This window comes from Lithobates pipiens, unplaced genomic scaffold (genome assembly GCF_037356315.1).
Source record: "Lithobates pipiens isolate NorthernLeopardFrog02 unplaced genomic scaffold, aLitPip1_a1.2 Scaffold_13, whole genome shotgun sequence".
NCBI classification, from domain to species: domain Eukaryota; kingdom Metazoa; phylum Chordata; class Amphibia; order Anura; family Ranidae; genus Lithobates; species Lithobates pipiens.
Window position 1 is genome coordinate 406288427 of NW_027507718.1, and position 13690 is coordinate 406302116.

The following is a 13690-nucleotide window of genomic DNA, read 5'->3' on the forward strand; positions in this document are numbered from 1 at the left end:
GTATCTGCACCCACTTCCGCTGTAGATTCTGCAGAAGGTACGCCCCTTTCTGCAGAATCTATGCCCCTTTCCGAAAGTCCCCCGCTGCCTGCTGGGAAACACACGGATCCCAGAGACAGCGGGGACCATCCTTATTGCGCAGCGCGACTCGCGCATGCGCAGTAAGGAACCGGGAAAGGAAGCCGAAAGGCTCCACTTCCTGATTCCCATACCCAAGATGGCGACGGCAGCACCCGAGAGACGATCGAGAGATCGGCTTTGGGTGCCGACATCGCGGGCGCGCTGGGCGGGTAAGTGTTATTATTTTAAAAGTCAGCAGCTGCAGTATTTGTAGCTGCTGGCTTTTAAAAAAAAAAAAAAACGGCGGACTCCCGCTTTAACAATGGTCAAAGCTGGAACAATGTAACTATGTAAAAAAATAAAAGATCTGTGTACTTACCTATTTTAATCCAGTTTGGTTTGGTCACGTGATCCTGCAGCTCTGGCTCCCCTGTGTCAGTGAGCAGCAGTTGCCGGGGGAAACAAGGGCGCTCCAACAGTGGTTGGGCTAAGGGAACCTATGGGTGACGTCACGGTTTTAGGAATTCATAGCTGTTGTCGGTCGCTCCTTTACATGGGATAGCCGGAACTACTGAGTGACGTGACTGGACCAGACCAGATTAAAAATCAGTAAGTACACAGATCTTTTTTATACAGGGTATGCAGGATAGGTAGGAGGAGGGAACATTTCTAAGATTAGTTAGAGTTAGGCGTTACTACCACTTTAAAGTGGTATTAAAGTGGAGTTCCACTCAAAAGTGGAACTTCTGCTTATCCGTCTCCTCCCCCCTTCTGGCACCTTTTAGGGGGGAGGGGGGAACAGGTACCTGTATTTGATAGGTACCGTTCAGCCCCATCTCCCAGAAGTTCGGCTCCCTCCTCCTTCCTCTGTTGGTGAATCAATTAGAAAGCACAGCGCGCTTTGCGCATGTGCAGTAGGGAACCAGCTGTTAAGCTGAAAGGCTTCACTGCCGGGTTCCCTTACCAGGAATGGGATGACGACGACAGCCGATCTAAAGATCTGCTGGAGTAGCGACATTGTGGGCTCCCTGGGCAGGTAAGTGTCCATATATTAAAAGTCAGCAGCTACAGTATTTGTAGCTGCTTTCTTTTTTTTCGTGGGGGGGGGGGGGGGCTGGACCTCCTCTTTACACCCAAAGTAAACATTTATTATATTGCAGCTTACCAATTCTTAGATGTGATGGCTGCATTAGTTTTCTTTTTAGGCTTTCTTCAAAATTTCCCTGGTGATCCAACCTGTAAGTCTGTTGTTTTTCAACAGAACAAGCTCTCCTGCAGATGTAGCAGTAATATGGATGTGACAAAGCAGCAGGGATGCTTACAATGATCAGCGTTTATTCATTTATTTATTCCAAGAGAAAAAAAAAACTGGTGCTGTGACTAATTAAAATGCTTCAAGTTATTAGTGCAATACCATTGCACAGAGCAGCAAGTATAACATTTTTTAAAAAATAAAAATAAGCCTTTACAACCATAGTAATGCCACTTTAAAGCAGAGCTCCGCCCAAAAGGCCTCCTCCCCTGTTCCTCTTTTAATAATGGCAGTTATGGGGATGGGGGGGAGCGGGTCCCAGGTTTTGACAAGTACCAGCTCCTATTTCTGCTCTAGGCGATCGGAAGTGGAAGTTTCCTTCTCTACCACCTTCCCGCAGTCTTCAGATCCTAGGAGGTTACAGGACCATTCACAAAGTGCGGCTCGCGCATGCGCAGTGGGCACCCCGCTAGGAAGCTGCAAGCTGTTACAGCCACATGCCCACAGTTAAGATGTCGGCACCAAACACAGAAAATGAGAGGTAAAAATGGCTGGGGTGAGCATCAAACTCTTGCTATGGGGCCCCATGAATCCTAGTTATGCCCACTTACTGACATGGTGCAAAAAGGACCACAAGGGGGCTAATGCAATCACGCAGAATAACATGCTTTTAAATAAACAATGGGGGGAGATTTAGACCCCTTTCATAATGGGTTTTTTTTCAGGCGTTTTAGTACTAAAAAAATAGCGCATGCAAAGCGCCTCTCATGCCTCCCCAGTGTGAAAACCCGAGGGCTTCCACACTGGGGCGGTGCCTGCAAGCCGCATCTTTGGGGCGGTGTGGGAGTGGTGAGTACAAAATACATTGGCAGTGCTGCAGAAGCGCTTCGGCAGCACAGCAACACGTGCGCTTTTAACCCTTTCTTATTTCGCTAGCGAGGGGGTTAAAAGAACCCCGCTAGTGGCCAAAAAGCGCCGCTATAACAGCTAACGCCGGCACCACCCCAGTGTGAAAGGGGGTCTCACTAAAACTGGTGCACACAGAATCTGGTGCAGCTGTGCAATTAGCAAAACCAACCAGCTGCTAACTTCAACTTCTTCAAAGAAACTTTAACTATAAAACCTGAAAGCTGATTGGTTACTATGCACAGCTACACCAGATTTTGTGTGCATCAGTTTTAGTAAATCTCCCTCGATGTCTATACTAAAAGAGAAGCGAGAGAAAGTTATAGAGTATCGCTGATTCGCTGTAAAGTGTAGAGAAGCTGGATGGAGCTCAGGATGGAGCTCCTACTTTCTTTAAAGGGGGCGGGGACTCCCTGTGTGGGCGGGGCAGATGAGTTCAGGGAGTGGATGAGCCTGCCTGCTAGACTCGCACATAGAGATCCAGCTTCATAGCCGGACAGAAAGACGCTCTGTGTGTGTTGTATGGTCGTCTCCACCACTGGGAGCGGCACCGAGGAGCTGACTATCACTGGGCACAGGAGCTGACCATCATCTAGTACTGGGGAACTATACATTACTATATTGTATATTGCTGGTCTGTTCAGTCCATGAGAGCTCCTGGACTGGGATGTAATCTGTCTACAATGGACAATCTGAGGATTAAGATGATGCTGGTGGGAATTCTGCACTTCTGTCTGCTCGGATCTCTGATGGCATCAGGTGAGAGATCAATGAATGAAACTATTAGTAATGAATAAGTATTTTGTTAAATATGGCAATGTGAATGTGTAAAAAAAAAAAAAAGTGTATCTTGCTCTAGGATGGTTTGTGTAAAAGTATATTTTATAGAAATATATATTATTATACATTATATTATTATACACGATTTACATAGCGACAACAGTTTACACAGAGCTTACAATCTATAGACATATACACACTGATGTGTATATTAGCTGCTTTATATTACTAGACTTATTTCCAGAGACTATTGTACTATTGTATTGTCAGGGCTGTTCATTTCAATGCTATTTCACCTAGATTTTTATTTAAGAATCTAGTTTTTTTTTTTATAAGTAAAAATCAGTATAACGTTCCCTAACTAGCAAGAGAAATAGTTCCAGGATTTTAGGAGAATCTTTCCAGGATTTTAGAATAAATTGTATGAAGACTGTTCTGTAAGGACACTCTTCTGCTGAGCTATGTACTTAGAAATAGGGGACACTTAGGCTGGATTCACACCTATGCAGTTTTTAGTGTTTTTTGCATTTTGCAGATTTGCACTACAGTCCATTTAACATGGTTTCCTATGGAAAGTGCAAATTTGCAAAATGCAAAAAGCACTAAAACTGCATAGGTGTGAATCCAGCCTCCGGAACACAAATGTGATTCTTCTCCAACCCTCCACAATGAACTGTACATCGCCTGATCATATTATATGTACCTACATATGATCACTGCCCCATCTCAGTGGATGACATCCTCTAGGCTTATTTACTAAATAAGATTATAAAATATTTAGAAATCACAACAAAATTATTATTATGTTTTTTAAACAGTGTGGATGAATTACAACATCCCCATAGCAGAAATGTTGTATAATTGTTCAATGTTCAAAATCCTAACACAGTTCCCCTGGATAGATCTTAAAGAACTGTATTTAGAAATAAGGGACAACGCAACCCACCATGATGAATTGTACATCACCTGATCATATTATATATTGTTTGCAGCATATGAAACCCTTTATCATAAATTATCTTGTATTTTTCATAAACTCCTAATATGTTATAACCTATACATACACTAAGGATGATATATGGAGTGTGGATAACAAGTGTAGATCCTTTTTACTCGTTATTCTTCATTCTCTTTTATAAACTTCTGTCCATTTACCATTTACTTTTCTGTAATTTATGCTATTCCATTTGTATTATATATGTAACCTATATGTATATGTAAACTATATATCAATATATATCTATCTATAAATATGTGTGTGTGTGTCACCAACTTCCTAACAAAAAATTAAAATAAATAAATAAATATATATATATATATATATATATATATATCTATATCTATATATATATATATATATATCTATATATCTATATATATATATATATATATATATATATATATATATATCTGTATATATATATATATATAGATAGATAGATAGATAGATAGATAGATAGATAGATAGATAGATAGATATCTATATGTATATAGATATATATATAGTCCTCAAAATGTTTCTGCACTTTTATATTTTTGTTGGAAATGGTGAGGGCGGGAGGAGTTCTGATGATGGCATTAAAAAGTTGGTACGATGCTGGGAAAAAAAGCATTGCAAAGGAAGGCGACTATGTAGAAAAGTGAAGTCATTTGTTTTTTAAATTCTTAATAAAGAGTTTAAAAACGTTCAGACATTTTTTGAAGAACCGTCGTCTATATCATATTTCTTTTTTACACCTTAATTATTAATACTGCATTAAGTATTATTAATCTTCTGGTTGCGTTATGCAACATTACGGGAAAGGAGATGAGAAAGTACGGAGCACACGTCACTTTCTGTAAAGTACATAGGAAGGGTGTTGGGACATCACGGTAGGAGGACAATGGTCACATGCTACCTCAGTGTGACAATATAAGGCCAGGTCCATTTTGCCTGCCTGGTATTTAGAGGTACAGTTGTTTTATTATATCAAAAGTATTTTAGCATTGGTCCAAACCAAGTAAGATCATCAGATGAGGACTCATTAATTCCAATGTCACACATCCGTTATAAGGGACATTGGAACTAGTCTGGCAGAATAACAGGAACTCCACCCAAGTCTAAGAATTGATTTGCTTTGCATTTCTCCCAGGACCATCTGCACCACCTTCCTGTTATGATAAGCTGAGTGGTGAAGGTGCACAGCGAAGAATTTATCATGTGGATGTTTCACACACTTTTTTCTTACACCCTGTTGTTTTTTTTTAATTCTTTGCAGATTTTCCAACTTTAAGTACTAAGGAGAATAATCTGGTAATACCGTCAAACAGTACACTAAACATCACATGCAGGTATGTCATTTGGTACTTCAGATATGGGTTGGGTGCCATGTGTTGGTCTAAATGCATTTTCCATGATTCAGTCTTCAGTTTTGTTACTAATGATGGTTTTTTAAAGCTAACCACTGCAATAGGAGGTCCTTCCTGTGCCCTAGAGAAACAAGAGTCAGCTTGACTCTGATACTGCAAAATGAAAGATAAAAAAATAATATAATAATATAAATATAATATAATATAAAAATTGAGCAACTTTCTTGAGAAACCCGATACATAGGTCCCTTAGGGTAAAAATGCTCCTCGGATATACAAAGACAGACCCCCATTTACAGCTGAACTCCATGAAAAAAATGTTTCTTCCATTCAGGGGGGCTGAACCACACGTCATGGTAAAGCCCCCCTGTCTAACTGCTCATTTTGTCTAGTTATACATTAATAGGCTATACTTTCCCTATCCTTCGATCTTTCATACCACGTTTTTCCCCACGTTTTTACCCACGTCTTTTCTCGTAAGATAACAGAATTTATGATTTTTGTGTAATTCGTATAGTACTTGTACAACAAAATATTGTGCCCAGGTTCACGCATGCTCGGAAACAAAGAATACATTACAATACAATACAATATATTACATCACTTCCGAAATTGTATTCTATTTTATGAGAATTTTTGTAACTTTAGTAACCTATTCGTTTTGGATTTGGGACTAGCATGCCACCCCCCCCCCCCCCCCCCCACCACCAAAAACGGACGATCATTCGTCAGATATTCTCATCTTGTGTACCAGGTATTACGACAGGCATAGATGACTCGAATTTCAGCCATTCAGCCTGCAAGAGAAGGAAGAAGAAATCAATTGATTCCCCAATCCACGGAAAGCATCCGTGGCTGATGGCACTGCTGAAGAGCGACTTTATTTCGTAGGATGCAGTCACAGTTCAGCCAGCTACATCATGTATTGCTTTTCTGGTTATCCGAAAACGTTAGTTGTTTGGCTGTCCCAAGACAGCCTCTATTGAAGCTAGTGACCAAGTAGACAACTAGCATTTTCAGAAGTCAGCAATGGCTACCTACATATTTCTGTCATAGTAGGCTGCCTTTAATCTCTTACTCATTTGCCTGGTAAATAGTAGGTATATGCTGGTACAGCTAGATACACTTTTTCTTACGAAATGTTTTATTTTGGGTATGAAAACGAATCACTATAGTCTGGGATCTTCGTGACTTACCATCAGTTAATACAGCCCTGAGTGTGGAGCTGCATCGGTGTAGGGGATGGGTGGAGTTGGCAGGCAGAGTTGAAAGGGAGCTGAATCTCCTCCCAGCCTCCGCCCACTGTCATTCTCTTACCAGGGCCTGGCATTCAGCAAGAGTCGGTAAAGAACTAGATGAGGTGGGGGCGGGGAGAGGGGTTGGGTGGAAGCTGCCAGAGTTTACTTTTCCTCTTAACAGGCTGGTGATTGGTTGCTCGGACTGCCTAGCAACCAATCACCAGCTTGTTTATAGGCTCCCCTGCCCAGTGCTGTGCTCTGTTGTAAAGCCTCGTACACACGATCAGATTTTCGGCAGGGAATTGTGTGATGACAGACTGTTGGCCTAAAATCCAACCGTTAGTAAGCTCCATCAAACGCTTGTTGTCCAACTTTCCACCAACAAATGTTGGATGGCAAGCTAGTATATTTTTGGCGGACATTGGACTGTTGTCAGATTTTCCTATCTTCTGTACACAAGTCCATCACACAAAAGTTGAAAGTACAAACACACATGCTCAGAATCAATGCTCACATGACATTAGCAGAAGGTGCCCAAAGGGTGGTGCTCAAGAGCTGAAATTCATAGTAGAACATCAATATGTTTTGTGTTTGTTGGCTGACAATTGTGTAGCGTTTGTATGCAAGATAAGTTCCTGGCACTCGCCCTTTGAACAAAAGTCTGACGCTTTGTTGGCCAACAATCTGATCATGTGTACCGGGCTTTAGTCTCCTTGCATCCTAAATCAGAACCATTCATTGGTTTTAGTTTTTTTTTTAATGCTATTTTTAATATAGCATTAAAATATTTACTTAACAAGGCAGTAATGATGTGTACAGTAGCCAATCATATTTTATGCTTATTTTATTTATCACAGTCAGATCAATGAAATATGCTTTTTGTTAATATTGTTAAAGTTGTTGTTAATATTTATTTTTGTAACTCAATTCTGCATCAAACATTTAACAGTGTAATTTCATGAGATAATTTACTAGGACGTGTGTAGGGGTTGGATTAAGGACAGGGCAGGGTAGGAGCCGGGTGGGGCAACTGGTGGACAGTAACTCATAAGGGCTGGCTAGTAGCTCGGGACTTGAAATTTTGAGCCCTGAGTTAAAACCAATGCTAAATACTTCTAGAGCCTTCTAAAAAATATATTCATAGACAGAAGGTATGATATCTTGTATCATAGCTAATAGCTAAAAAAGATTGGACATTTTCAATGTTTTACTTGTCTAAAAATATTGGTTGCACAATGGCAATAGAATGCAGTTTACCTACCACATACATTATATGGCTATAATGATGTGGCCCACCCAAAGGATTGAGTTTAGGTGTTTCCAGTGAAGGTATTGTTAATGTTACTGTGAAAAAGTATACAAAGAGCCGGCAATTCGAATATCCATATTCAAAAATGTATTATCTACATAGTGGTGAGATTAAAAGAGCAGCTTACACATTTTGGCGAATAGCCTTAATCATAGGATAATATATACTGAACAACCTTACGATTTATACAACCCCTACCCATTAACAAACAGGTGTAGACACATTGGAAGGAAAACATACAAAAATACTTCCAAAAATACTGTATCTATCTGCGTATAACACGCACTTTTTTCCCCCTAAAATCAGGGGGAAATCAGAGGTGCGTGTTATACGCCGATCCCCCTTTGTTTCTAGCCCTTCCTGCCGTTCTCTGCTGCTTCCCGGTATTTTCGGCCGCACTCGGCCGTTCTCGGCTATCTTCGGCCGAGTGTGACCGAAAATAGCCGAGAACAGCCGAGTGCGGCCGAAAATACCCGAAAGCAACCGAGAACTACCGAGCGTCGCCGAGATGCACAGGAAATCCGCTCTGTATCTCAGCGGCACTATTTTTAAATGGCAAAGACACAGACAAGACTGCAAATGACTGACAAGGCTGCAAATGACTGACAAGGCTGCAATGGAAGGCTGCAATGGAAGGCTGCAAATGACACTGATAAGGCTGCATTGATGGGCATTTAAATGTAAGTTATTTTCCTTAAACTTCCCTCCTAAAAGTTTTTTTTCTTTTAAATTCCCTCCTAAACTTGGGGTGCGTGTTATACGCCGGCGCGTGTTATACTCCGATAAATACGGTAATTCAAATTGTGTACAATATATGTGATATAAATAATATAACAGAAGCAGTCCCCGGGATAATATCACTGACAAAAGGCAGAATCATATCTAAAGAAAATAAAAAATTCTTTAGATACAGTTCTCCCAGTGATATTATCCCAGGATCCTTTGGACCTTCTTTTGTTATATTATTTATATCACATATATTGTACACTATTTGAATTCTTTTTGGAACACTTTTTGTGTGTTTTCTTTCCAATGTGTACATTTTTTGCAAGCATTTTCTCTGTAATGTGATCCATTTGACATGCTATACCACCTTGCTTGTTGCTTCCCAGACTCGCACCACTTGTTTTTTCAATTTGTTTTAATAGTTTTATGATCTATGCCTGTTTGTTAATGGATGAGGGTTGTAAAAATGGTAAGCTTGTTCAATATGTATTATGCTATGATTAAGGCTATTTGGTGAAACATGTAAGCTGCTCTTTTAATCTCACCGCTATGTAGCCAATAAAGTTTTGAACACGGATGTTCAAGTTGCCGGCTCTTCGTATACTTTTTCACAGTTTGTTTCAAGTGCTTGGAGAACACTCAGATCCAGAGCATCCGTTATTCTGAATTAGAGCTGCACGATTCTGGCTAAAATGAGAATCACAATTTTTTTGCTTAGAATAAAGATCACCATTCTCATGGTGTAACATCATCTTTTACATTATACAAAAACATTGGGCTAACTTTACTGTTTATTTTTTAATGAATTGAAGGATATTTTTCCCCAAAAATATACGTTTGAAAGGCCACTGCGCAAATACAGTGTGATATAAAATATTCCAACGATCGCCATTTTAATCTCTAGGGTCTCTGCTAAAAGAATATATATAATGTTTGGAGGTTCTAAGTACTTTTCTAGCTAAAAATACTGATTTTAACTTGTAAGCAGCCAGTGTCAGAAAAAGGTTTAGTCTTTAAAGAGGAAGTAAACCCTGATGAGTTTACTTCCTCTTTGATTCCCTGCAAAGGTAAAGCATAAAGGACTACTATGCATCGCATAGTAGCCCATTATGTGTCACTTACCTGACACAGGAGCCAGCAAAGTCACCGCTGTCCCCTGTAGTCCGGAGCATCCATCTTCTCAGTGGGTCTCGCTGCTCCGCCGCTGTCATTCGGCTAAGCCGCGATGACGTCACTCCCGCGCATGCGCACAGGACCCACCACTCGCGGCATTTAGTCGTTGACAGCGGTGCGCTCAGTGCACCTGTGCGCCGCTGTCTACGGCACATGCGCCGTAGACAGTGGTGCCTGTCTTTCAGCAAATATCTCCTAAACCGTGTAGGTTTAGGATATATTTCTTGGACCTACAGGTAAGCCTTAATCTAGGCTTACCTGTAGATCAAAGTGGTTTGTAAGGGTTTACAACCACTTTAAGTGTTTATACTGACCTAATTTGCAGACAGAAGTTCAACCCTTTGATCTAAAAGAACCAAATGATACAATGTTTATAGTTATATCTTAGCGCTGAGCAATGATGATAAACATTTGCCTACATAGTATCATGGAAATACTGGATTAGGATTGTAAGGGGGGTTAAATCGAGATTGCAATTTTTTTTTTTTTACGATTAATCGTGCAGCTCTATTCTGAATTCCTGCCTGGAAATCTATGTTCTCTGAAGTGATTGCTGCAAGTGTTTCTTTTTACTGTGAGGCTGGGTTCACACCGCTGCGGGGGGAGAACCGGATGTGATTCGCACAGCAAATCACATCCGATCTCCGTAGCGCTGCGAGTTCAGCCATACAGATAGTATGGCTGAACTCGCAGCGGTCCCGCAGCAAACTCACACGGGACCCTTTTTTGGGTCCGCAACGGAATCGGATCGCATGGGGGTTCACACCATGCGATCCGATTCCTGTGCGAGTCGGCAGATCGCACTGCGATATGCCGACGGATCTGGGGGTGTCATTAACATAACATTGACACCCCCAGCCGTCCGCATAGGGCAGTGTGAACTGCCGGCGGGAGGTATGCGATGCGGGAAAACGCCGCGGATTCGCGGCGTTCCCGCATCGCAGCAATGTGAACCTAGCCTTAATGTTACTGCAACAGTAAGACATTTTGGACAATTGTGTACTTCCAAGCCTGTGGCAACGGTATAGGGAGATACTTTCCCTGTGGGGCGTGCCAACTGTGAGGGGTGTAGATTCCTCCAGTTCTTTATGTCTAGGGAAGAATTGTCAGCAGCCCCCTCTGGTTTGCATAACTGAGTCTCAGGGGTTACTTCTGGGGTGCTAACATGGGAGCTTTCCTCCTGCGTCACTTTTCCTTTGTGGAAGGATGAAGCTGTTGAGGATCAGGAGTCTGCATCATCTCAGGCGTAGACTTAGGGTAGACCTAGGGTCTGTGGTAGTCTGTAACAGAAAGGGTAACAGTGGGCTTCCTGGTGGACATGGATTGAGTGAACAAACTGAGACTGTAGCTTCTGGAGTCAAATAACTGGATTTGGGTTCTGGCAGCTAAGAATCCCAAACTTTCTGCATCTCAGGAAATGGTGCATTCAATTCGGCACACCCAGGTTTTTTTCTCCACTTAAGCAATTTTCTCAGCAGTACCTCATGGAGTTCTACAAAATAGTGTTCTCTACCTGATGACTTGGCCACTTTCTGCTTGAGACCTCAATAGGTCCTGGTAAGGTGCCACAGATGAGAGGTTAGAGGCCCTTTTTAATCCTGTGGTGGGAGCAGATCTGTAAGAGGTAGTGTCTCTAATGGGGAATTTTGCCAAATCCTCAGTTTGGGCAAAGCATATGCATCATTCTGAGGATTTGATCCAAGGGGATACTGCTATTAGGCAGTTTCTGGAGGATTTCCTGAAGCCTTGAGTTTGTGGATGCCTTGGCTGTCTCTTCATAGAGCAGCCTTCCAGGTTGGTCATGGTCTGTCCATATGAGGATCCCATGATTCAAATGACAATAGTTGTCAGGCCTACTGTTCCAGCATGACTGTGCCCTTTGCACAAAGCCAGGTCCATAAACACCTGGTTTGATATCCATAAATATATGGATGGTGTTTGATGAGTTTGGTGTGGTGGAACATGAGAGCTCTGATCTCAACCCTAATGAACACCTATGGAATTATTTGAATGCAGATTATGAGCCAAGTCTTCTCATCCAGTATTGGTACCTGAATTCACAAATGCTCAGTCACAATCTTGTACAAAGCTTTCCCTAAAAAGTGGGGACGGTTATAATTGCACAGGGGCCAACTCCATATTAAATGCCAATTGTTTTGGATTGGGATATTCAATAAGCTCATATAGGTGTGATGGTCAGGTGTCTACTTGTGTTTGGCCTTAAAGTGTATATATATGTATGGTTAAATAGGAAAAACATACCTTCCATATTACTTTTTAACATAACAATTACATCATTAATACAATCTGTATTCTGTATATAAAGGACACTAGGAAAAAATTAATAGGATGGCATATGTCCTTTATTTCCTAGTGGGGAGCAGCGAGTAGAGTGGACGTGGTCAGTAAACCTCAGCACTGATGATAGCCGTATATCCCTGATTCAGTGTAATGAGGATGTCTATTGCCAAATCCTTGTGGTGAGAGAGATCACAGCAAATGACACTGGAATATTCATGTGCTTCTATGAAGGAACTAATGCTACCTCAACTGTTCATGTGTCTGTCATAGGTAAGTGGATTTGTGTTGTACTTTTAGATTGTGTGCACACTGTGTAGCACTCTCCATCTTACCGATCTACTATAACACCTGACAGGAAGCTATATTATTCCTTATCCAGAACTACCACTCTGATTTAAACTTTTAGATTCCAGTTAACTTCCAGGGCATATGTAAATCTAATGCCGCATACACACGACCGCACTTTCCGGCAGACTAGGTCCGAAGGGATTAGTCCATCGGACAATCCGATCGTGTGTGGGCTAGTCCGATCATTTTTTCGAAAAAAAATCAGATGGACCTAGAAATAGAACATGTTTCAAAACCGTTCGTCTGTGTGCTGGTCCGACTGACCAAATACGACGCAAGGCTAGCTATTGGCTACTGGCTATTGAACTTCCTTGTCCCGTTTACGTCATCACGTTCAAAACTAAGGACTTACGAATGGACTTAGTCCGTTTGTGTGTGGCCAAGTCCGTTTGTTCAGAAAGACCATCGGACCTAGCCTGCTGGAAAGCCCGGTCGTGTGTACGCGGCATTAGTTTTGTTTTGTTGAACCCATAACAGTCATTTACAGTTTATGTCTTGCTAGAACCTTTTTTAATTTTGGATACTATAGAGAACAGTTAGAACATCTGCCGGCTTGTCATTGCTATTTATGTGCCCACTGGGTAGGTTCACCTTCTCTTTTTATACAGATGAGTGGCCATTGTCACAGGGAAAGAAAGCGATGGGAAATCTAAAATGTTAAAGTTGTCACCAGACCCAGAGGTGAGGGGTTTTCTTCCAACGAGAAAACCTTTCCCAGTGGAACACCAACAGGGGTCCTGTTTTCTTCTCCTTTTCAAAGTGAAAAAATAAAAAAAATTTTTAGTTAACACTTTAGGCCCTGTTCACATATAGGGAATTTCAAATCACGGCAAAACCACGATTGTCGTGTGACAAACCATGCAAGAATCACGGCAAAGCATGAGTGTATAAGATCATGCCTGGCTTAGAACCAAAATTTGGTCCCTGAGTTTCTTTTGCATGACAAACGTGCATCAAGTGAAAGGGCTGCTCTATATGCAAAATGTGTTTCAGCGCATGAATCATGCTTTTTAAATCGCTAGCAGGATCCCGTCCCGCTATGTGATGTGTGAACAGGACTTTAATTCTGACACTTTGATACATGAGGTACAATGAAAGTCAACTTAACGAGTCTACTAAGCTGAACTAACAACCCAACCTACTCTAGGAATCACAACTGTGGGCTGGAACTAAGAAAAAGGGAGTAATCTTCCTATTTTAGTGTTTACAGCAGTGCACAAGTAAATAAAATAAAAAAGGCCTTTGCGC

At 41.4% G+C, this 13690-nt stretch overlaps 1 protein-coding gene across 2 annotated transcripts in view; it reads left to right on the forward strand.

Moving 5' to 3' along the window:
* Positions 1–2701: 2701 nt before the first annotated feature.
* The window catches only part of KDR (kinase insert domain receptor), a 54384-nt gene continuing 43395 nt past the window's right edge, over positions 2702–13690 (forward strand). For both annotated transcript variants that reach the window (XM_077477474.1, XM_077477476.1), the window contains exons 1-3: positions 2702–2977; positions 5257–5329; positions 12168–12364. In XM_077477474.1, the coding sequence (XP_077333600.1) occupies positions 2866–2977; positions 5257–5329; positions 12168–12364 (382 nt within the window). In that variant the 5' untranslated portion in view covers positions 2702–2865. The remainder of the gene's footprint in view (positions 2978–5256; positions 5330–12167; positions 12365–13690) is intronic.